General features: G+C 37.3%; 1 protein-coding gene across 7 annotated transcripts in view; it reads right to left on the bottom strand.

The window, feature by feature from the left end:
- EYA1 (EYA transcriptional coactivator and phosphatase 1) overlaps positions 1 to 22967 on the bottom strand; it is a 328161-nt gene that overhangs the window by 150836 nt on the left and 154358 nt on the right. For 4 of the 7 annotated variants that reach the window (XM_060127902.1, XM_060127900.1, XM_060127901.1 and 1 more), the window contains exons 3-4: positions 4841 to 4890; positions 3169 to 3287 (exon numbers count right to left, since the gene is read on the bottom strand). The exons of 1 other annotated variant lie outside the window; for it this stretch is intronic. In XM_060127902.1, coding sequence (XP_059983885.1) covers positions 3169 to 3287; positions 4841 to 4890 — 169 coding nt within the window. Of the gene's footprint in view, positions 1 to 3168; positions 3288 to 4840; positions 5083 to 22967 lie in introns of those variants that run through there. 2 more of the 7 variants (XM_060127903.1, XM_060127904.1) reach the window with 2 other exon arrangements.

Raw genomic sequence — 22967 nt, forward strand, 5'->3', positions numbered from 1 at the left:
CAACTAGGAAGGAGAAAAGCCCAATATGTGAGGCTGCAGCTCAGTGTCTTTCTGTCTTTATCCCTTAGATGAACCATGAAAATAGGCACTAGCCTGTGAGGACAGAACCTACAAACACTGAGTCTTATGATAATTTGGCAGCCAACTTAAGAAGAAACTTAATATTCTCTGCCTCTCCACTCCATTCCCTTCTTGTTTGTTCTGCAGATGAAGTTATGGTTTTTGATACAGGAGATTTTCATGTTTTCTTAGCCTCATGATAGGAACAAGTGGCTGCAGGAAATAAAAAATGGCTCTGGTGAGAGAAGACAACCTATCTAAGTGGGTGGAGGGCCAACAACTATGTAAACTCAATGGAAGTTTTGTTGACCTAATTAAGGAGACTCATTGCAACTGGGCTGCAATAAAGTCACTTAAATATCCATCATGGCAGGGATAGCTAGAAATACTTGTTATGGACCTAGGGGAGGTGATTGATATTTTAAACACTCTTTAAAAAGTTAAGGGATTTCTTGTTTTTTTCATTCCTCTAATTCATTGGTAAATACTGCTGGTTTCAAAATAAATAAGATTTCAAAGAAGGAATAGGAAAATCTATAATGATTCTATTCCAGGAAAGCTTGTCAGCCACTGTGAATTCACTGATTTTTAAACTGAACTCCTCTAGTGGTGACTGAGAGAAAAGACACAAATGCCTTATGCAACATGTAAGCAGCATGATAAATCGATTCACAAACTTAATAATAACCCAGAACTTTCTGATATCGTTTGCATCTGAACAGACATGTAGCATAGGTGGTGAAGAAAGTTTGGGTCCATGTTTTCAAACTGTACACTAAAGTAAAACTGATGCCCCAGTCGACTGACTAAAATTTCATGTATTCTTTGGATAATTTATACTGATATCTTCTCACTTCACTTTCTACCATAACCTTTGCAAAGTATACCAGTAAAGAATGCCCGAAAACAGAGTGAGGTGAGTAACTGGGTACCTGTCTGAAATAGGTCTAAAAAAAATCCATTTCTAAGCCATAAGATAACTAAGAGTTTTTTTTTTTAGGAGAGAAATAATTTCTAAGTATTTCCCAAATTGATAGTTCAGCAGATTACGCAGTTATCTAAAACATTTTCTTAGTTTGGATTTATTTTAGTTACGCAAAAATCTGATCAAGTACATATTACTGAATACAAACATGACATCAAGCTATGAAATATAAATATTCAGAAATAGTATCATTTCACATGTCCTTAAAAAGCAAACCACGCATCACTCACACAAAGCCATCCAAGGGGGCAGTCTCCAACACGTACCCTGTTTCAATATTGCCTGGTTCTTCTTTTGTAGGAGTTGATTTGCCAGTAAAACGATGACAAAATGAAAACATCTTACCCCTATTTCATGTCTTCATATATAAGAAAATTAACTCATAATTACTCCTACCAATATGTATTGGTCTATTCTATAAATCAAAACAATATAACATACTTAGAGCTTCTTTTTTTTTTTTTAAGTTACTTTAAATGATTGTCTTATTTGGACTTCACAGTGATGAGAATGACTGTTACAGGTTTCCACCTCTGGTCCCCTGATGCTGCCCTCAGCGGCCGCCCTGCACGCTGACACTGGCATGGGGCCTACCGGTCCAGGGCCCTGCAGTGGTCTGTGTGTCTGTGCACACACCCGGTCCAGTCCACACTGCAGCAGCTGTCATGCTCACACCTGAAGCCAAATTCCAAAGGAGAGGAAAAAAGGACTGCTGGTGTTTATTTCAACTGCTCTATAAAATCTTCCTAAATGCTAGAATGACTTTCCTATACATAACTGAAATTTCTTTTTGATTGCCTATCGAAATGGGCAGAAAAGAGTTTCCCATGTAAAGGAACCTTTTTCAGAGATTTTTTTTTGCTACGTCAGCAAAGTTTCTACTTTTGACAGGGACCATTTTCCATAAATGAAGGTATTTACTCAAAAAGGAAAATACAGACGACTTACATGTAAAAACAATCACGGAGGCTGTAAAAGTTATCTCCTATCAGAAACAACTGATTTTACATTGTATCCATTACCAGAAATTTCACATCATTATCAGTTTCAAAAGGCTTCCCTCACACATACGGGAATATTGCACCAAACGAACAAGTTTATGGCATTTGGGATTTTTTTTGTTGTCGTTTTTAAGAACTATGATGAAAGATCATCATGGTGATTGAGAAATGATGGTTAAGGGTTTTGCTTATGGATGGAACTCTAATGTAGATAATTCTAGTGAAACTTAGGTTCTAAGTTCATCAAGGTCCTAAGGCTTAGTAAGGAATAAATAAGCAAAAATATCATCTGTGAAGAAGGAATATTTCAGTAGGCTAAAGTAGAAATAAATACAATGCAATATGTAACATACCCTTCTATGAAGTTTTAAAAATATGTATAGTACCTAAATAAACGTGCACGACAGCTAACGATACAAATAGCTTTACCTCTATGTTTAGACTTAGGTATATATGGATTAAAGTAGGCGTTCCTATTTACATGAAATTTACATAAATATTCACATGTATTAAGTACACAAAAATCATTGTAACAGTACTATGTTTGAAGTATATACTTAATCTTTAAGAAAGTAAATGAATTTCATGTTATCTTCCAAGTAAGGTCGTATATTTGTAAACAATAAGTATTTTTTTACTTCTTTATATTTCAATGGCCAAAGCCCCAAGAACATTAGGCACACAAATTATTTTATTGATATTTAGAGACAATCCAGTCTAATGTTGCCTTGAAACAAATTTGGTTATATTTAGTAACAAAGGGAAAGTAAAATAAAGGAAATAATCCAAATTTTCATGGCTCATAGAGCAAAACGATTGCAGATTGATACTGTGCTGTGGAGAACGATCAACAAGAAGAAAAAACACACTCAAAGCTTAAATATGTCATGCATACATATGCATCTATGTGAAATAAAACCAGTCTGTGTAATGTCATAATAACCTGGTAACATGCAGTCCCTAAGTAAGGGTGGATACTGATTCGTAAGTCAAATTACCTAAACAAGAAATAAAACAGTGGTTTCATGGATTTGACAACTGAAGTCATAACCACCTAGTAACACAGTGTATACTGATGAAGAAACAAGGTGCAAAGTAAACAGTGAGAAGGCAGACACTCACCTTCGGTGCCATTGGGAGTCATGGAATTACTATTTATATGAGAGTTATCGAGTTTGGGGGATTCACTACTACCACTCAGACGGCTATGCGGGCTGGTTAGATCCTGCATTTCCATAGACCTAAAGACAAGAAGCCTTCCGTTTGACAGATGTACCAAATTCATAACCCCACTATTTAATGCGCTAACGACTTGACACCTTCTTTGAAACACATTCGCACAAAAGTCCCATTGTATCTATCTTCTTCGACTCAAAATAGTTTGTCTTACGTTATGAAAGGATGGCTGAAGTGAAAATGTAACGTGTACTATTACAAGATGTCACTGGCCTTACCTATTCAGCCAAACATTCATACAGTTTTTTTTTAATCTCTTTTTCTCTCCTCCGATAGCTCATCAAGTCCCAAGATCTAATGAGACAATTCCATCTATTTTTATTATCAAAGAAAACAGACCATCATGCTTTTCTTTTTAGGTGGGAAAAAAACCCCAAGGCATTATTTTTCTAAAAGACGAAAGTGTAAAATTGAAAAAAAAAATCACTTTTCTATGGAATCTCTTTCATCTGATAAATTAGCACTAGGTACTCCTTTATAATTTACCGCCCAATTGTAATTTAATGGGTCTCCAAACCAAATACCACACTTGAAGCCTATAGTCCAGTGACAGGGAATGAGTTGTCCCTGATGCATGTGTTTACTCTGGTAAACTGCTTAATTGTTCCTCTGCCTCCCTTGAAACAAATGCAGCATTAAAACATCCTGATGTCGGCTCACTTGTTTGCTTTGTGGATTACATACAGCCTGCCCAAGTGAGGAGGGAGCAGGCCAGCATACAGTGAGTCCCCAGCAACATGAGTAGTCAGAATACCTCAGCTGTCACCCACTCAGGGAAATAAGAACAATGCCACTTCCCTGCTCAAATTGGGCATTTTTACAACACAAAACCAGCGAAATCCCCCCGAAAGTTCTTCCACTCGGCAGTTGCGTATGCCCTACAGGGTACAGAAGCCACTACTCATGTTCACAATTTCAGAGCCATTCACTTATATTGCATCTTTTCCTAATGAAGAGAGGCGAGCATTTGTTTAAAGTGACTAAAAACACACCTAGATACCGTTCTGTTTTCTGACAGCCAAGTGTTTGAAAGTCTAAGACCCATTCACTTTGTTTTAAACTTTGTGTTTTTCTAAAAAAAAAAAAAAAAAAAGGAAGGGGGTTAATATGTATGAAGCTAAGACTGTCTGCTCATCCCGCCAGGCCAATAAAAGCTCCAGTCGTTTTAATTTGGAGGCTGCACTTAAACTGACTGTAAACGTCAGTGTTTAAAACGGCTTAACATGAACCGTTTTACTTCCAAAGTGAGTTTTGACTTCCCCAAGTCGTCTGGATTCAAATGGGAAATGGCTTAAAATCCAATTTTTCTCCCCTAATTCTCATGACACATTCACAGTTTTCCTAACCCCAGAAACTAGAACCCCTAATCATTTTCAAACCCAGGATCCTCTTCCCTTTCTACATATTTAACAATTTTTTACAGGCACACACACAAATGGTTAAGTAATTTCCAACCAAGGCTATTAATAGAAATAATTAAGAAATACTAGACAAAAATAGATAGGGGGGTCACAGAAAGGTAATCTCCCCAAATGTCAAATATCAACGATATCCTTACCTGCAACTTGAGGAAACAGCAACATCTGAACTGGTTTGAGATGTTTGCACCTGTGATCAGGGGTAAAAAATTAGAAGCTGTTGTTACTCTGCTTCAGTGTCAGTTCTTAATTATACAGAGCACGTGGCTCAGGACTACAATGCTCTCTTTTAACCAAAAGAGAAAAAGGAGGATACTGCAGCGGTGAAAGGCATATTGTCTTTAAGTTGAGGTCTCCACTGTTGTTTCCTCCTCCAGGTCTGCCCTCCTCCTCCCCTTGTTAGGGGGGGAAGGCAGCCAAATGACGGGATAGTGATTCATCACTGGCCTATGACAGCTGCAAACGGGATTACCCCTCCCCCAATCAACATGCAAAGCAGCCTTATTCAGGCAGCTTGGACAAGGTGCTTGGAAAAAAAAATAGCTATTAGCAAAATGAGTGTGTTTCACAGCAGTAGTTCAAGCATTAACCCTCCAGCATCCTCAGAAGATCTTTCATCTTCTGCTATCACCAGCTGAAATAGAGTTCCCACCCATGCCTTTGACACCTGACAGTTCTTATCCTTATCGGGATGGTTTTCTCCTATATTTACTATTGAACATTCACCAAAACGGCTTCTCGGCCACTTTTCAGGCAGTGCCGGACTCAACGAGAAATAGCAAAGGCAAGTTCTCCTCCCCAAAGTCCCATCGTGGAGCAATGTGCTCATGTACCCCAGCAAATTGAAAATTCAGTGAATGTTTAAATTCAGGGAAATCCATCACTGCCTGGTGAAATAGCAAAAGCCGTTCGCTTTTGGTTTAATTTTCCCCATTTTAAACCAGGAGAGAGAATGGATAGTTGAATAATCAATTCAGTGTCTCAGCTGGCCAGAGTTCTGGTCTCTTTTGTCTCCAGATGAATCTGTATTTGGCATTTCACTGAACAGCTAACTTAGCTTGCAGGCTTTGCTAGTCACTGCCCTTCGTCCAGAGACAGCAAAACTGCCAGCAGGTGATAAGCTCAGGTGAGGGTGGGCTGCTGGCCCACAAGCTCAGGCTAACGCCTGCCTCGGAGGTAAAGGGAATTCTGCATAACGTTTAAAATGACTCAGAATTCCAAATCTTTGATGTGTATTTTCATTCAACCGGAACAGACATCAATTAGGGTTACAGAACAAAGATGAAAAAACTGAAGCATCTCAAATGGCATTAAAGTTATCCAGCCAAGCATCTTCTGTTGAGTCCTGTTATTTTTTAATTATGATTTATGAAATTAAAAAGTACTACCTTTTTGGCAAGAATAAAGCATCGTTAAAGTCTAAATATCTTGGTATAATGTTACACGAAATTTCTAGGTATACTTTTCTAAAATATGTGCGGGATGAAAAATAATTTTAAAGAGATGCCTGAGTACTCAATAAAAGTTTCATTTTAATGCCTACAGATAGGTCACTTTGTGATAACTGGCTTCTGATTTTTTTTTGAAATTAATGTTCTCACACAAGATGAAATGTTTTCCTTTAGAAACTGCAGCGATATACCTCAAGGATAAATTTCCTTTTTTTTCTTTTTTTCCACTTTTATACACCTGGAATAAATTATAGGTGAGAACTAACTTAATTTTAAGAACTCTCTTGGCTTAATTATGTGAAAGACTATGTAAAACATACTTTTTGTTACATATTAAAATACATTCCTATTTTAACCTTGGCTAGATAGTATCATCTTAAAAACCTAATTTTAGTTTCCTTGTATACTTTGAAAGTTTGATTACATTTATATTTGAGGTTTAACCTATCCTATTTAATTGCAAAGTCAATCTGTTAATTAAAAAAATGAACTTCAAAATAAGAATCATTCTAACACGCTTTCTCACTGAAAAAAATGCATTTTCACAACAACGTACTTTTTTTTTTAGGCTGGCTGGACTCAGTCTCTACTGTACTTCGTACACTACAATTTTTGAACCCGTATCCATGATCTTCATTTCATTAAGTATACATCAGATATATTCTTTTGTGTCTCAAGGATTAGTTAAACCATGTGTTGTGTGTTACTGTTTTTAAAAATGACTCTTTAATCAAAATAACTTTAAAACAACTAATCCTCACTTAGGCTGGTCAGCTGAATCCACATCGTGGTCCAGGAAAAATAAATCTACTCTCAAGAATGCGAATGCAGACAACAATTAGACACAGATGTGAGCAAAATTAGTTACAGTTTACAAAATGCTACACTTCACATGCTTTTAGTTTTTTATGTGTAGTACAAGATTACAGTGCAGTAAGAAAACATACTCTTGTAATGACTTATCTAAAAAGAACACCTATTTCTGATTGGCGTTAGTTTTCTCTTATGTTTGCCAATATCTCTGGAAGGTTCTAGGTTTTCAAGGTCTAAAAACATAATGTGCTGCAAAAATAATTAATTAGGCGCCTTTCCATTCAAAGAGAAAACAAAATATTTCATGGTTTTCAGAAAAATGCTGTTAGGCATTCAGTAAGCTCATATTCTCTGCCTTACATCCATAAACCTAGTATGTTTCTTGTCTCCTCCTAAACTGGTATTTTTAATTCAAATGCTCCTAGGAGTGCAAAAATATTTCCCATAACATTATAAATGGTCATCTTAGATTACAATGAAGTCATTTCACTTTAATGCTTTTTAAAACTCTTTGTAGAGAATACCCAGTGTAGCGTACTGACAGAGTTGTGAAAATACAGAGAAAAAGAGAGCAGAACTTCTTAGAATTTCAATTCAAGGATCCGCAACTAGTAACTCTGACTTCTGATTAGTTAATGAGGTCTTTTAAGTTTGCCTTTTTTCTAATTAAATTTCTAATTCTTCACAGATGTAACTTTTGTTGATGTTCAATTTGTCTCTCTCATTTTGTTAAACCTCACATAGTACTTCGCCAATCCATTGAATAGCCACATTAAATCTGTTAATACCATGCTCTTCAACCCCAGAAATTATTTCCAGAAGGCAAACTTGCTTTGAGAGATCATCAAACAAGACTTAAGGTACACATTTTATCACATTTTTCCCTACCACAGAGCTCAGGATGCAGAACAAACTTCATGACTTTTGCACTGTTTATTATACTTTGCTAAATTACAAATCAAAAGCATCTGACAGAAGATCATGTATGAAGCCAAAAAGTTAATAATGTTCTGTGAAAAGTAAACTGTAAATGGAAAGGGATTCTAAATCTCAGCAGCAGAGAGCAAATAAAATGTAGGTACTTGTTTAAATTATGGGTTTTCCATTGGCTTTTTTGCTTGCTAGAAGCAATTTTTATAAAATGACTATAATTTTAAACTTTTTTTTCAAACTCAAAAGAAATTTTCAAAGTGAAAGTACTGAACTTATCTAAATAAATAGAGTTGGCAGGCGAGCTAGTTTTGCCCAACCACAGATCAACCTGAGTACTCCCAAATTTGAAAGACAATGGCAATTTTCTAATCAGAGTGTATTTTATAGGAAAGAAAATGTGCCTTAGGCAGAAGCCTGCTTTTAAATCACAATATATCCTTGCTAAAATGTTCCTCAATCAACATTTCCAACGATGGTGTCAATGATGTAATAAAAATCTAAACCTAAAATTAAAATGAACTTCCAGGAAGAGGTAGATGTCGTTTCAGTGTTAACACTTACCTCCTTCTTTATCAGACTCCACAAAATGAATTCTTTAATACCCTTACTGATTTTAAACGTAATATACTGTATCACTTTTTAAAGTATCTTGTTTAAAGCAAATGACAAAATAGAGTCCCCAGGAAAACAAAAACAAGTATGTGAAGGACACTGATTCTACCTATAGACTTGACGGATTGCTTTCAAAATTAGCATTTATTTAAGATGTTGAATGTAATACTTTCGATAGCTGATGAAATGGAAGGGGCTTTATTCTCACTGAGAGTGTTTTTTTCCCCAAGGTATTCTTACAAAATAAATTTTCGAATTCAAGAGGAAATTTTCTTTTGAGAAAATCATTTATTATGTCTACCAAACTCCCAGAGCTGTTGACTTCCCTTTGGCATTCTAAAACTGAACAGTGGCTCAGTTAGGCTGCTCTGTCTGTCACCGCGAAGAATTTTCAGGATTGAAAATCCATGGCTGTTTGCTCACTTACTGAACACTTTGGGCCTTAGGAGAACTCAAGCAGCGAGAAAGTCAAATATCAAATATTTGATAATGCAAAAAAGCATGACTATTCGTGTGTGCATGTCTTCAAATCCCAAACGGTGGGCGAAAAGACTCACACGCCTAAAATAAAACCTACTAGGAGAGTCACATCAAGAAAACAACCCCCAGCCTATAAAACTACACTATGTGCTTAACTAGCGACTTTTTGTATCCCTTGTCATTTTAAGAAATGAAACATAAAAACACTTGTCTACATTCAGTGACAGCTCTGAATTTACTGAATTCGTGCAAAAGCTGTGCTTAAATGTTTCAAAAACTCCTCCCAAGAAATATAACCCCATGAGTCATTAGCAATTCATATACTGATTTTGAATGACAAATATTTTAAGTGGTAATTCAAAAGTTTAAGAACCTTGTTTTTAATTTCAAGGTCCATTCAAGTCCTGTTAAATGTCAATAAGTGAGAAATATATTAATTTGGCAAATGTTTATTATTTCACCTTTTGAAGATGAGCCCTTTAATATAATGTTTGGGAAATTTGTTTATTGAAATGAAAGGATTTCCTTCCTTAAAAGTGGTTTCAATTTATTTTTGTTATCTGTTGTCCTCTGAAAATGTTAATTCCTTCCTCCTTTTCTCCAATCCCACTAAAATGTATAGGAAAAGTTATCTGTGTGTTGCAATGGATATAGACAGATACCGCTTTAATCAATATCACACAGTAATAGTTGAGGTTTGTGCAGAAAAGAGATATGAAGTGATCTCCCTACAAGAATATAGCCATGCAATATACTTATTTACATAGAGCACAACAAAAGTCATCGTTAACAATTAATTTCTAATTACCTCTTAATGATTCTAATCGCTCAGCTAATTTGGGGGTTAAAACTTATACTTTTACGATGGAACCCAGTGGCCCATAAAGCACTGGGTACAAAGTGTCATAATCTTCCCCACGCCCTAATGTTTTTCTTTTAAAACAAATCAAAACAATAACTCAAAGCGCTCTTGTTATCTTCGGCTTTGCCCACAGGACAGCTGTTGTCATTCAGAACAGTTTTTCAAACAGTCAGCTTGTACTTACAGCGCTTACATCTGCTGCATCCACCAGTTTCCTGGGCTCCTTCGAATTTTCTGGTTTAGCAAACCTCCATTCCTGACATAGTTTTGCTCCTGGATAAGGACGCGGGAGGGCTCTTAGGGGCTCTCGGCGGAGCCCGGCGCTTCGGGAAGCGGAGCGCGTCCGCGGGGGGAAGCGGGGCCGCGAGGACCGCCGCCTGGGCGCCGCTGCAGGCTCGGGCTGCCGAGCGACTGAGCGCACACGCTGGCCCCGGCGAGAAAACCGCCACACTGGACGGCAACAGGAAGGCTCAGAGTCGGAAGTGGCACTGGAGAGTTTCTACCTCGCCCCAAACTCGCAGCCATCAGCTCCCACCGTTCTGTTTAGTCACCGCTTTGAGCCCCGCGCTCTTTCCCTCTAAACAGCAGCAGCTGATAGCATCTGAGAAGCCCAGACAAAGAAACAGCACCATCTCATCCCTCGATTTGTTGGCGCAGCCTTGTAGGTCTGCCCGTGGAGCCTCGGGGCTTTTTTTGTTTTTGCAACGCAAACCACAGCTATTCTCTTGTCCTATCCTTATTGGTTTAAATGCAACAATTGAGAGGAGCACTGCTCTCTCTGACTCAACCTTGCTGCTCCGAAAAAATTTATTATGTAAATGAACGCGCCCCATGCTATCTGAATAAACAGCTGTGTGAGAATCGCTTCTCAGAGACACTGTCAACACACATCTCTTGCTACAGCAGCTACCAATTACGAGCTTTGGGGAGTAGTTACACGTTATCTTTCATACTTTTCCAAAACTTGTTTTCAGGCCCTGAAACTTAGGGAATCGATACTTCCCCCCCCCACAAAAAATTTTTTTTCCGAATGTAACAACTAACAGGTCTGGGGAAAATGAAAATTAGAATGGCCATTTCCATATTAAGTAAGCAGAGGGAGAGAAAAAGCAAACGTGTAAGCTATTATCAGTTTAACAATGAAAGCCTGAAAGTTAATTCTGCAGTGATTTCTAGAATGGCAAGTTTTACAGGAGCAATTCTTTTGGATATGAACCAGATAATATTTCAGTGTTGATATTTTAAAATGATTTTGGGGGAAAAGATTTATTTTACCTAGAACTCTTTCCTTACAGTCTGTTCTTTTAAAAAATTCTAACTAAACTCAATCTATGCATGAAAGTCTACAATGCTCACCTAGGTAGTTGAGCTATTCAGATTATGACTAAATTACAGTTTAAAATATTTACTTACTATCATGTTTTAGGCAAATAAATGACTTCAGTTATTAAATCAATAACTTAACCATTATATTGATTTCAAACATTTAAAGAAGGCATCACTTACATGACTAATTATTATACTGCTTTTTGCCAGCATTATACCATAGTTCAAATACAAATGTTTATTTTTACTCATCATAACCGATTTTGTACTCTAAAATAGAATCTTTATACCCGTTGGATTTTCCTTAAAACTGTTTCGTCATTAACAGTAATACTACTCTACGGATCTAGTCTTTTTATTAGTAATAATAAGCATCTTCTTCGTTAAGGCTCCTGCCTTGGTATGGAAAAACATTTTAAAAATCACAGTTACTTGTTAAATGATTTTATAATACATTTCATATCATCAACTCATAAAACAGACAGTCTTACCTTTACTTTACTAATTTGTAAATGAAAGCACCATTCCAATGCAAACAAAGAAGAAACTTCTAATGACCAAAATTCAATATGGACTCCCCACCCCCTACCCCCCACCAAGGATGCCAATCTAAATTCCTCAGAAGAGAACACTTTGTCAAACCTAAGAGACTGCTTAAACTGCAAACTCACCTAGGATTTCATTTTGTATGGTACTGGCAAGGAATCATGGGCTAGCCACCTACCATATTTGGGAAGCAAGGTCAAAAATCAGTTGTTTGCTATTGGATCTGTTCATGCAGCCGAAATAGAATTACGTTACCACCTACGGCTCTTTCCCAGACCAGAAGTATCGGTTATTCAGTATACTAGAGTATATATGCAGAAAATAAAATACAGCATGTAATGGAGGTCTCTAGTGCCGTGACATAAAATAATTCAATCTATGATATCAAAGACCTGCACAGTAACTGCTTTTGCTATCATATTTATTTCTAAGCTCCATAAAATATAAAATTTGAGATGCTGTTTGGAGAATTCAACCGTATTTGAAACTTTAAGCTATTGTGGCCATGTTTCCCATAGTTTAAAAATTATTTTAGGTATAATAAGATAAAATATTATTTTTCTGATCCATGAAAGATTATACTGATGAATCTAGAAGACACAAACCATATGAAGTCAGCAGGAATATCATGTAACATATCTGACTTTTATATAATCAAATTTACCACATTATATTAGTTTTTATATTGAAATTCAATTATTTTTATTTATATAACCAAACAAGAACCATTAAAGAAATGATGCATGTCATTATGAAGAAAATGATGAAAAGCATGATGAATGTAATGTGAGCACTAATTGATATGATATAGGTCATGCGGCATAGTTATGTCACAAAGAGCTTAGTCATTGGCTACAAGAAATATCCATGTATACCACTCATTTATTTTTTTAACTTTTCAAAAGTGTGTATCACTATTAAATGCTTTCCTTTTCCTAAGGCAAAATTAGATGGCCTAAAAACAATCACATGCATATCCATAAATTTTGTCTGGTTACTACTTCTGAATATCAAATATGTAATAAATACCATACAACTCACACCAAAATAAGTTATCCTCTGATAAATAGCAAAAATGTAAGCCATTACTAAGAAGACCCAGTTTGTAGTGTACTGTTAACTTCCTATTTCTAAATTTTCACAACTATAATTACATGAATTAACCATATACTTTAAGGACCAAGGTGTTCCTAAATAAAGTCATACCCATTACAACAGAAATTAGGAAAACTTGCTGAAAATCCGCCATTAGTAAAAACAGGTGATAGTAGAAAACATTACTATCTGATATTTCCTGGAAAAATTTCAACACATAAACATATGAATAGGAGGAAAAAATTTCTAATATGCCTTTTCCACACTAAAACAAAAATAAATTTTATCTGGAAAAGGAAAACGCTTGGAATAGTCAACTGTAACAAAATGTTTGAATACCCTCAAAAAGGATGATATCTTTCATGTATCTCCAAACAAGTTTTATCATACAGAGCAAACTGTTGTCTAGATATGTGCCTGGTTATATAGAAGTCTGCAATTTTGACAGAAGTTGTTAGTGCTGTTCAATGAACAGAGAAGTTTAAATAAAGGCATGATTACAAAAATAAATGTGCCTAATTAAAAAAGAAAAAAGACATGGGTAGATATAAGGGATCCATTAGAACAATCGAAAAGGTAAGTTGGAACTTTCCTAAAATGACATGAATATACAGTTGATTAATCCAATTAAATATAACAAACACTGAGAAAGCAAAAGCTAAAACATGTCTCCCTTTCCCTTTTTCCATTCCAGGAACGATAATACAGTTCTTGAGCAGTTGTGAAGTTTCCAATAAAAGACAGACTCAGAAGTTTTTTTCTTCTAGTTTTGTTTACCTTTAAATCATTTTAGAATTAAGCATGCATGCAATTACCTGGTCTGATGCCCACTATCTCTTACCTCTCTGTTTCTACCATTTTTTTGAAGATTCTTACTCAAGAATAATGGTACAGTAAGTTGCAAAATAGAATTAGCACTTAAAGATCAGTGCTTTTTCTTCAAAAGCGAAATCCTAGTTATTATTTCTTCCACATTCTTAAAATCAGTAATACCTGGAAATAGTCAACATTTTGTGATTTAAACTGCTCAAAGTAGAACAGCAAATATTCCAAAATACTGTACTTCCAGTGCCTCTGCTTCCAGGTAACTCTTTTTCTCGTGGTCCATGCCACGGCTCTACATTCCTGGCTTTTAATGGAACCTTTGGAACAGTGTCTAGATGGCTGACATTACCATCCTTGCTGGCATGTGGAGTGGTCACTTCCACGACCTACTCTTTCCCAGTGGCACGAGACCTGCAATGAGGGCCCTGCTCCCAGTAGCCTTCTGTGGAAACGTAACCAAGTAAAACATCCTCTATTTATTTTAAGAATGATATTAAATCCGCCAAACTGAATGTCTACCGGTATTTTGCTAAATGTTTCCCATTCAAATTCCAAGATGAATAGCTTTTAACAGCAAATTTAAGGAGGCAATTACTAACTATTCACTGTACCATGGAACATTATTGTAATAAAAATTAGATCCTTTATACCAACACAATATGGAAATATAACCTATTTCCTGGCTCCCTAATAAGCACATTGGTTATTACATATGAATAATACCCATTTATTTATGTAGAGTGGGAGACTTGTTATCAGATGTAGTAATGACTGCCTATAGGATGTTTTTTTTTTTTAATTATTATTCTTAATAGAAAGTTTGAGCAGCACTTCTTGAAACTAATAATGATAACAAAGGCAGCAGTAGGTTTTTAAGAAGAGGGAATGGGATGATAGAGGTACTTAATCTAAAAACAAAATAGGACATATTGGATTTTCTCTTTTAAAATCAACTGATTTCCCAAAATGGCAAAGAGAGTTACTTTTTCTTCCTTCTGCCAAAAATATGTAAATAATTGGTCTTGGGATCATATGCTTAATCTGAGCAATAAGCTATTTTGCTTTCTCAAGCTAAAAAATGGATTTCTGTTGACATGAAACAACCTAGAAAACCAGGTTGTCTCTTCAACCTTTTTTTCTCTAAGCCATGGGCAAAACCCATCTTGTCAGCACCTCCCAATACGTTTAAGAGGATCTGGAAATTTGCTCTGTGTTTTCCAGGTTTCATGACAGCTGAGTTCACAGTTTTTAAATTCTTCGGAAATGATGACTTTCTCACGGAAGAAGGAAGGGAATTAGCGTTTATTGAGTGCTTACTCGGCATTCTATATACATTCTTCATTTTTTTTTTTTTGCGGTACGCGGGCCTCTCACTGTTGTGGCCTCTCCGGTTGTGGAGCACAGGCTCCGGACGCTCAGGCTCAGCGGCCATGGCTCAGGGGCCCAGCCGCTCTGCGGCATGTGGGATCTTCCCGGACCGGGGCACGAACCCGTGTCCCCTCCATCGGCAGGTGGACCCTCAACCACTGCACCACCAGGGAAGTCCTCTTCATTCATTTTTAATACATAATGTAACAGCTTATCTGTATGAATCCTGTTTTTTAAAAATATGCTTCCCCCCGCCTCCAACTATTTGTTCTGGAATCTGCCTTCTTTCTCTAGCACCATCAAAGTTACCGCTAAACAGTAGATGGAGCACTGGGACATCACTGTGTCCTGGTTGTATCATCATTTTGGAGCAAGGCGACACCTCATAAAGTTAATAAATCCAGAAAGGTGTGTGATATATGGAAATGATATATTTAATAGAGAATAGACATCATCACTAAATAATATCTGATTATTTACAAACACATATTGCAAGTTAATTTGCTGGTTCAAAAATCAAAGTACATACATTAAATGGTCAATTGGGGCAAAAATGTGATGAATCCTTAAACTTGAATGATCAAATCAGGAGCTATATATTTTTTCTCATTATTTACCAAAATATGTGAATTATCTTCCTAAAGCAGGGTTATAAATATTCCCAACTTTTTCTTTATATTAAAAAGAGCAGCTAAGGGTCTGGGTTTACAAGCTATTGTATGGACAGTTCTATCAATTTCTTCCCTGTTGTAGTCCTTAATTTTATTTATCCAATGTGATATTGCTTGGATCTTAATAGCTATTCCATCATAAACACTTGATTTATTCATCGAGGAAATAATTACATTCAAAATGCACTCCAATTCTCCTTATGTATTTGGAGGTGTAGTTTAAGTACTCAGAATCAAGAGGCTCTATTATTGCTACAAAGGATTTGCCAGGAAGGGGATAAATAAAGAAACCAAAATCTAATAACCTATAGAAATTTTTCCTTCCTTCAAACAGCATTAACTTTTCCCCCCTCTAGGCTCCCAAATCGGAGAAAAAGAGTAACCTCTAAAGCTGTTTTAGACAGAAGGTCAGAATTCAAAGGATCGGTAACTTAATCCACAGGGTGCTGCAATCACACTGCTATTGGAAACACAACCAGAAGCACCATTATTCTAGATGTTTTTATGAAGCAATGTCAATAGGTATGCAATCTAGAGGTTTCTCTACTGTAAAGATTCATACTTGCAGGCGATCAAGTTGCCTTGGGTTTTTGAATTTGACTTTAGAATGCTGTAGAGTAAGAAAAAGTAGACTGCATTACATGCTAAGGAAAACAATAGCTTCAGTTTGTTTGAATAGTAAGAGTACCTTTTTATGGCCAAAATGTAATCAAAGCTTCCAGTTTTTTAGTCTTTGGATGCTCATAATTAATAAGAATTCTGATTTCAGAGGGCCTAATGTTGAGTATATTAGACTGATCCTTTAAATTTGTAGTTCATATTCTTTGAAAAAACAGAAGTCTGGAAGCATCTGCTGCTTCTTTCAGGGATTCTGTTGTAATATCATCGATGATCTGGTTTACCTGAATTGCAAAGTAAAACCAAGTCCGGGATCAGGGTTTTTTCCTGAAATCGTGTATTTTAAATGTGCATGATTCTTAAAAACAACACCTGGTTGATAGGGAGTCACAGGCTGGTGGCTTGTTTTTTTAATCAATATAAGGAAAAACAAATAGTTTACCAAGAGGTCAGAGAGCCAGTAAAGGAGACCTCTACCGCGCGGTTAGCATCGACAGCCCCTGCTGAAAGATCCGCAAAACCCCCATTAGCTCTGGCCTCCTGGGAGAGCTGTTCACTTTCCTTCCTGTCCTTGCCTGAGAGGACAGCTCTTCCTCACCAGCAGAAAGTGGCTGGAGAGGGCTAGGGAGGAGGTGCGGGAGGGCCAGGACAAAAACAAGAAAGAAGTTATTCAAGACAATAATCAGAAAGCCAGCTGGATCCTAGGCCTTTTTTAAAGAAGGAGTGTCTGTAACTTAGACATTCTAAAGGAGAAAAAAGATAACATTGTTAGATACGCAGATTTTTGTATGTTTTACATTTACAGTACGGTTACTAGTATACTCATCTCTTTGGGGAGGCGCTGCATTTGATAAATTTAAGAAAAAATGACCTAACTCTCCACAGATAAATTAATTCATGATGAATTACTGAAGATTATTTAAAAGGAGGAATCTACATCTCTAAGCTTTCTGTTTACAATTTCCCAAAATCATGCCTATTACTAACCAATGAATGACCTAGATTTGAAAAAAGATATTTTATTTATTTTATTTATTTTTGGCTGCGTTGGGTCTTCATTGCTGCGTGCAGGCTTTCTCTAGGTGCGGCGAGCCGGGGCTACTCTTCGTTGCGGTGCCTGGGCTTCTCACTGCAGTGGCTTCTCTTGTTGTGGAGCATGGGCTCTAGGCACATGGGCTTCCGAAGTTGTGGCACGCAGGCTTCCGTAGTTGTGGCTTGCAGGCTCTAGAGCGTAGGCTCAGTAGTTGTGGCGCACGAGCTTAGTTGCTTCGTGGCATGTGGGATCTTCCCGGACCAGGGCTCAAACCTGTGTCCCCTGCACTGGCAGGCAGATTCTTAGCCACTGCACCACCAGGGAAATCCCCAAAAAGATATTTTAAATGAGATATTTCATGTGAAGACCTCAGGAAGCAACATATGATAATCTTGATTTCCTTCCCCTATGTTTCCATCTTCTTTGATTGTATTTCTATTACTGTTCAAGGTTTAAATGGTGCCCTTTTCCATAAATGTGTAGAATTATTAAAATCTATCTACAGTTCAGAGGGTACTACTCATTAGACTAAAACAAATGCACGACAGATTCAGGTTCTAATTCTGGCTTCAGCATGGGTTTCTTCTGTGCCCTTTGTGGTCATATCACTTACAGTGTCAATTTATAATCTGTAAACAGGCTAACCAATAAAAAGGATGCAGGAAGGTTCCACAACTTTCCAAAATGGCATGGGGATTAAAATATTTACTGCTATGGGAAAGCTCCTACGGATAGTAAAATAGCAATAGAAAACTGAATTTCAAATCTATTTAATTATACAAGTATAGAATAAGTGCCCAGACAGGGCATGGTTGAGTTTCCAGTTTTAGCACAGCTTGGTACACATAATAGGTACTCGATAAGTTTTATTCAAATTAATTAATACATGCATACTTGGCTACTTGAGGGAACATGCCAGGGCTCTGTGAAAGAAAAATGATTTCCCTGAATTTTCTTTGCTTCTATGTTTTCCTTTATTTTCCTTACATGTTGTTATATTTGTCCCCCGTTGGAAACTCTAAAGTTGGACTTATCATCGTAAGAGAGTTAATGTTGGTCTCATGTTCAAAACATACTTAAAATACTTTATGGAACAAAACTGAGTCATGGAAAATGTGCTAGAAATTTGCCATCCTAACATTGGGGAATAACCAAACTCTAAGGAAATTAAGAAATTAGAAGAGACCTGAAATCACTGTATTCACCTGGTATATGTGTTTGGGTGAGACAGGAAAACGGAATAAAAAGTTAATGTTCAGTTTTTTAAAAAACCTACCATACGCTGTATTTTAGTTACACCCAACATATTTCTCCTGAAGTGCCCTGTTACTCCAACATCAGTTTATATTTCCTTTTTCAATTCTTAACCAAAAAATCTAGAAAAATGAATTTAAAAAATGTAAGGATACACAATAGAGTAAAAGTATCTTTAAATAAAGTCTGCCTCCTCTGCCTTTCAGAAACACCTCATTGTAGATGTATCCAACAATAATGTCATTTTAAAATTTTGCGTCTTTTAAACTGTTCAGAAATCTAACTAACCAAGCCAGTCAGCCAGCCGGTCAGTCATTCAGCAAATTTATCATGCATTTAGTATGTGCCAGAAATGTGGGCACTAGGAGATGAAGCAGTAAACAAGACAGGCAGAAGTCCCGCTTATCATGTATGCATAAAAGAGAGGAGATAAATGAAAAGGTGGCCAACTGGACATGAGCATTTATGTTTTGCTTTCTCTACAAACCCCACTAGAGCAACACTAAATAGAGTTTTTTAAAAGCATAAATCCCAAAGAACTAAAAGGGAAGGTAATAAGAAAACAGTAACACATTTTATAAGTGAAAAAACAGGCAGACCACTACTGACTGCTAACTGACTTAGCAGATCTGAGAAAGCTGCATCTAGTGTTGGCAGTGAGAAAAGCTGAAAAGCATCCCAATTTACACCACCAACTTGGATTATCTATGTCTGAGGAGAGCCTCTACCAAGAAATGCAGAAACCAAATGAATAGAGAAAAGCAACTTGCAGGAAACAGAGATCAGGCAAAAGGAAGCAAAACAAAAACAAACTCTCACTAAACTGATATCCCTCAAGAAATAAGATACGGTAACCATGAAACAAGAGAGGAAAATAATAATAATTATAATTTTTTAAAAAAGAAGAACATCTAACAACAGAAAAGAGCCTTTAGAAATAAAAAGTAGGATAACAGAAATGTGTTATTCAATGAGGTTTGGAAAATAAAACTGAGGAAGTTTCCCAGAGAATAGAGCGAAAGAGACAGAAAATAGGAGAGAAGAACAGAAAATATAAGAAAATGAGGAGGAGCTGTAAGAAAACCTAGTGGTCCAACATCCAAATAACCGGAGTTTCAAAAACAGAGCAGAGGGCTTCCCTGGTGGCACAGTGGTTGAGAGTCCGCCTGCTGAGGCGGGGGACATGGGTTCGTGCCCCGGTCCGGGAAGATCCCACATGCCGCGGAGCAGCTGGGCCCGTGAGCCATGGCCGCTGAGCCTGCGCTTCCGGAGTCTGTGCTCCGCGACGGGAGAGGCCACGGCAGTGAGAGGCCCGCGTACCGCAAAAAAAAAAAAAAAAAGCATACCAACTGATATTGTTGAGAAATTTCAAAACACTAGGAGAGAGGGTAGCGCCTATAACCTTCTAGAAAGAAAAAACAGATCACATACAAAGCATGGGTCATGACTTCAAACTTTTTAATTGGAACATGTATTTCTAGAAGGTAATAAAGCAATGTTTCAAATTCCTTAAAGAAAAATAATTCTCAACCTAGAATTTTGTATCCTAACAAACTTTATAGCAAGTAAGAAAATTGAAGACATTTAAATTAAAGATATTTGCCAATGTGTCAAATCTCAAAAAATTTATTTTCCAAATATCCTTTCTCAGGAAGCTAAGAGATGATACGTTCCGTTCAAATATGGAAGCAAAGTTCCTTTACAAAATAAGTAAATGAAATAGGAGAGAGAAGTCTCCTATCCCTGGTGTTGATGATAAAGAGAATTTCTAGGAGGATAGCTCTAAACCAGGCATGGCTGTCCAGATTGAAGAAGGTCAGGAGGCACCAGGAAAGTTTTCATCAAGATGAAAAAATTGATAGAAGAGTAGATACATCTGAATATATGGAAAGGAGAGTTAAACAATCAGAGAGAGTATGAAGTTGAATTATTAAAAAGAGTTGTAGAATACTACATGCTGTGGCTGTAAACCGCATACATGTAGGTGGTGTTATTTTTATAGAATTCTTTGACATGTAAGATGATGTACATATAATTTTGATTAAAATCAATATACTGTAGAAAAATAGACATTTTCTTGCTCCTGTGTGTGTGTGCACACGCAATGGTTATCGACAAGCAGAGAAAAGAATTCCGGTAAAATTTGGTAGAGAAGGACATGAGGGAAGTGGTGGGTGCTGTGTCAGCTAGTCAAGGAAAGCCTCTTGGGAGAGGAGTCACTTGAGTTGAGACACAAATGATGAAAAGGTGATAGACTTGTAAAATCTTGGGGCAGGTGGGCAGGGGAGAGGAAGGTGGTCCACACACAAAAAACAGCAAGTTCAAAGTGAACAGCTTGACAGGTAGGAGGGAAGAAAGAAAGAACCGGAGGACAGAGAACATGAAGAAAAGAACAGGACCAGGGCTGGTGTGGAGCACGGGGCATTGTAGGCTAGGTAAGGAGTTGGGATCTTACTCTAGGTGTTATGGAAAGTTACTAGAGGTTTTTTTTTCTCTTTCTGTTTTATTTTGTATTTTTTGGTTTGCTTGCTTCTGTTTTGTTTTTGAGCAGAAAAATGCATGATCTGACTTATATGTAAGAGAGGGCACTCTGGCTGCTGCCTGTAGGTGTAGGATAGACAACAGGAGACCAAGAACAGAGGCAGGGAGGCAAATGAGGGGGCTACTGCCGTAGTCCAGGTGAGAAATGGTGATAATCTAGACCAGGGTTTTATGGGGAGATGATAACGTAGTCAGATTTAGGGCATATTTTGGAACTAGAGCCAACAGAATTTGTAGATTGGATGTGGGTTTGAGGCAAAGAAAGAAATTAAGGATGACTCCAGTCTCTCCGCACAAACAATAAACACCCCTGATTTGACTTTCATCTCCATTCGTTTCTTCTTTCTGCTTTCTTGCTCATACAATAACATGACATAAACACAAAGAACATGAATAATCAGAATGTAAATAGTTGAAAGTTAACTGAAAGTTTTTTCATGACTATCTAGTTGAACTATCTAACACATCCCCTCCCCCGCACCCACTTAGTCCACACCATCCTGTTTTCTGTCACCCATACCCTACGCTCACTCCTGTGTCTATGTATTTGTTTATGTTTCCCCATACCCACCAGCCTGATATTAATGTCTTTACCCCTCGTTCTACTTAGTCTACCCTTTATCCACTGCTGGCTTCTGTCTCACTGAATGGTCAATAACCAACAACTAGTAACCTTACCTGGTATTCTCTTGGGATCTGATAAGTTTATCATATAACTCCAGGAATACACAGAAGTACGTTTAAAAAAATAAAAAATGGGGCTTCCCTGGTGGTGCAGTGGTTGAGAATCTGCCTGCTAATGCAGGGGACACGGGTTCAAGCCCTGGTCTGGGAGGATCCCACATGCCGCGGAGCAACTAGGCCCGTGAGCCACAACTACTGAGCCTGCGCGTCTGGAGCCTGTGCTCCGCAAAAAGAAAGGCTGCGATAGTGAGAGGCCCGCGCACCGCGATGAAGAGTGGCCCCCGCTTGCCACAACTAGAGAAAGCCCTTGCACAGAAACGAAGACCCAACACAACAAAAATAAATAAATAAACTCTTTAAAAAAATAAATAAAAATAAAAAATGTATATATATGCATTATATTTTACAATAAAAATGTAAATTGCGCAGACATGAATGAAGAAAGCAGAGACTTTTACTGTTAATACTTAAAAGTTTGAGGATCAATAAGGTAATATATTTTATACTCATTGGGTTCTGTATATTCTTAGTCAACTTTTTAGGATATTGGAAATCTTTACTGCATCTTGAAATCATAGACTTGTGATTATAATTTGAAATGGCTAAGGGAATTTGATTAATTAAATGGAGTTAATGTTTAAAGAAGCTTCAATTGGTTAGATAGCTAAGTGAAAGTAACTTTTCTTATTTTGTGAAAAATAACCAGATTTATAAGTAAAATAAGTTCTGTGAGTTGACTCTTTAAGCTCTGGGCTAAACAACTATTTATTAAAACACAGGTGAATATGTGAATTCCTTTCTATACACAAAAGTGTTCTTCAGGCATGAAAACCCATCCCAGTATGGCAGAGAGAAGGCGGACAAGAATTCCTGGGTCTCCAGCGGGGACACAAAAGTGTTAAGAAACTTGATCAACTAAGTAAAGTTTCACTTTTGTGAAAATGAGGAGGCCACTAGTAGGTCACTTGAGCCTGGAGGCCACTGTGGGGACCAAGGACTTGAAGAAGAGCGACCAGCATGGTGCTCTAGCCACACCTGTGCCTGCTACCAGGCAGGGTTCACGGCAACCAGAGGATATGTCCACGTGAGCCACAGGCAACACCCAGCACAGCACATGTACCAGAGATGCAAGAGCTACAGCTACCCCAAGGCCAT

The sequence above is a fragment of the Lagenorhynchus albirostris genome, chromosome 17, assembly GCF_949774975.1.
Source record: "Lagenorhynchus albirostris chromosome 17, mLagAlb1.1, whole genome shotgun sequence".
NCBI classification, from domain to species: Eukaryota; Metazoa; Chordata; class Mammalia; order Artiodactyla; family Delphinidae; genus Lagenorhynchus; species Lagenorhynchus albirostris.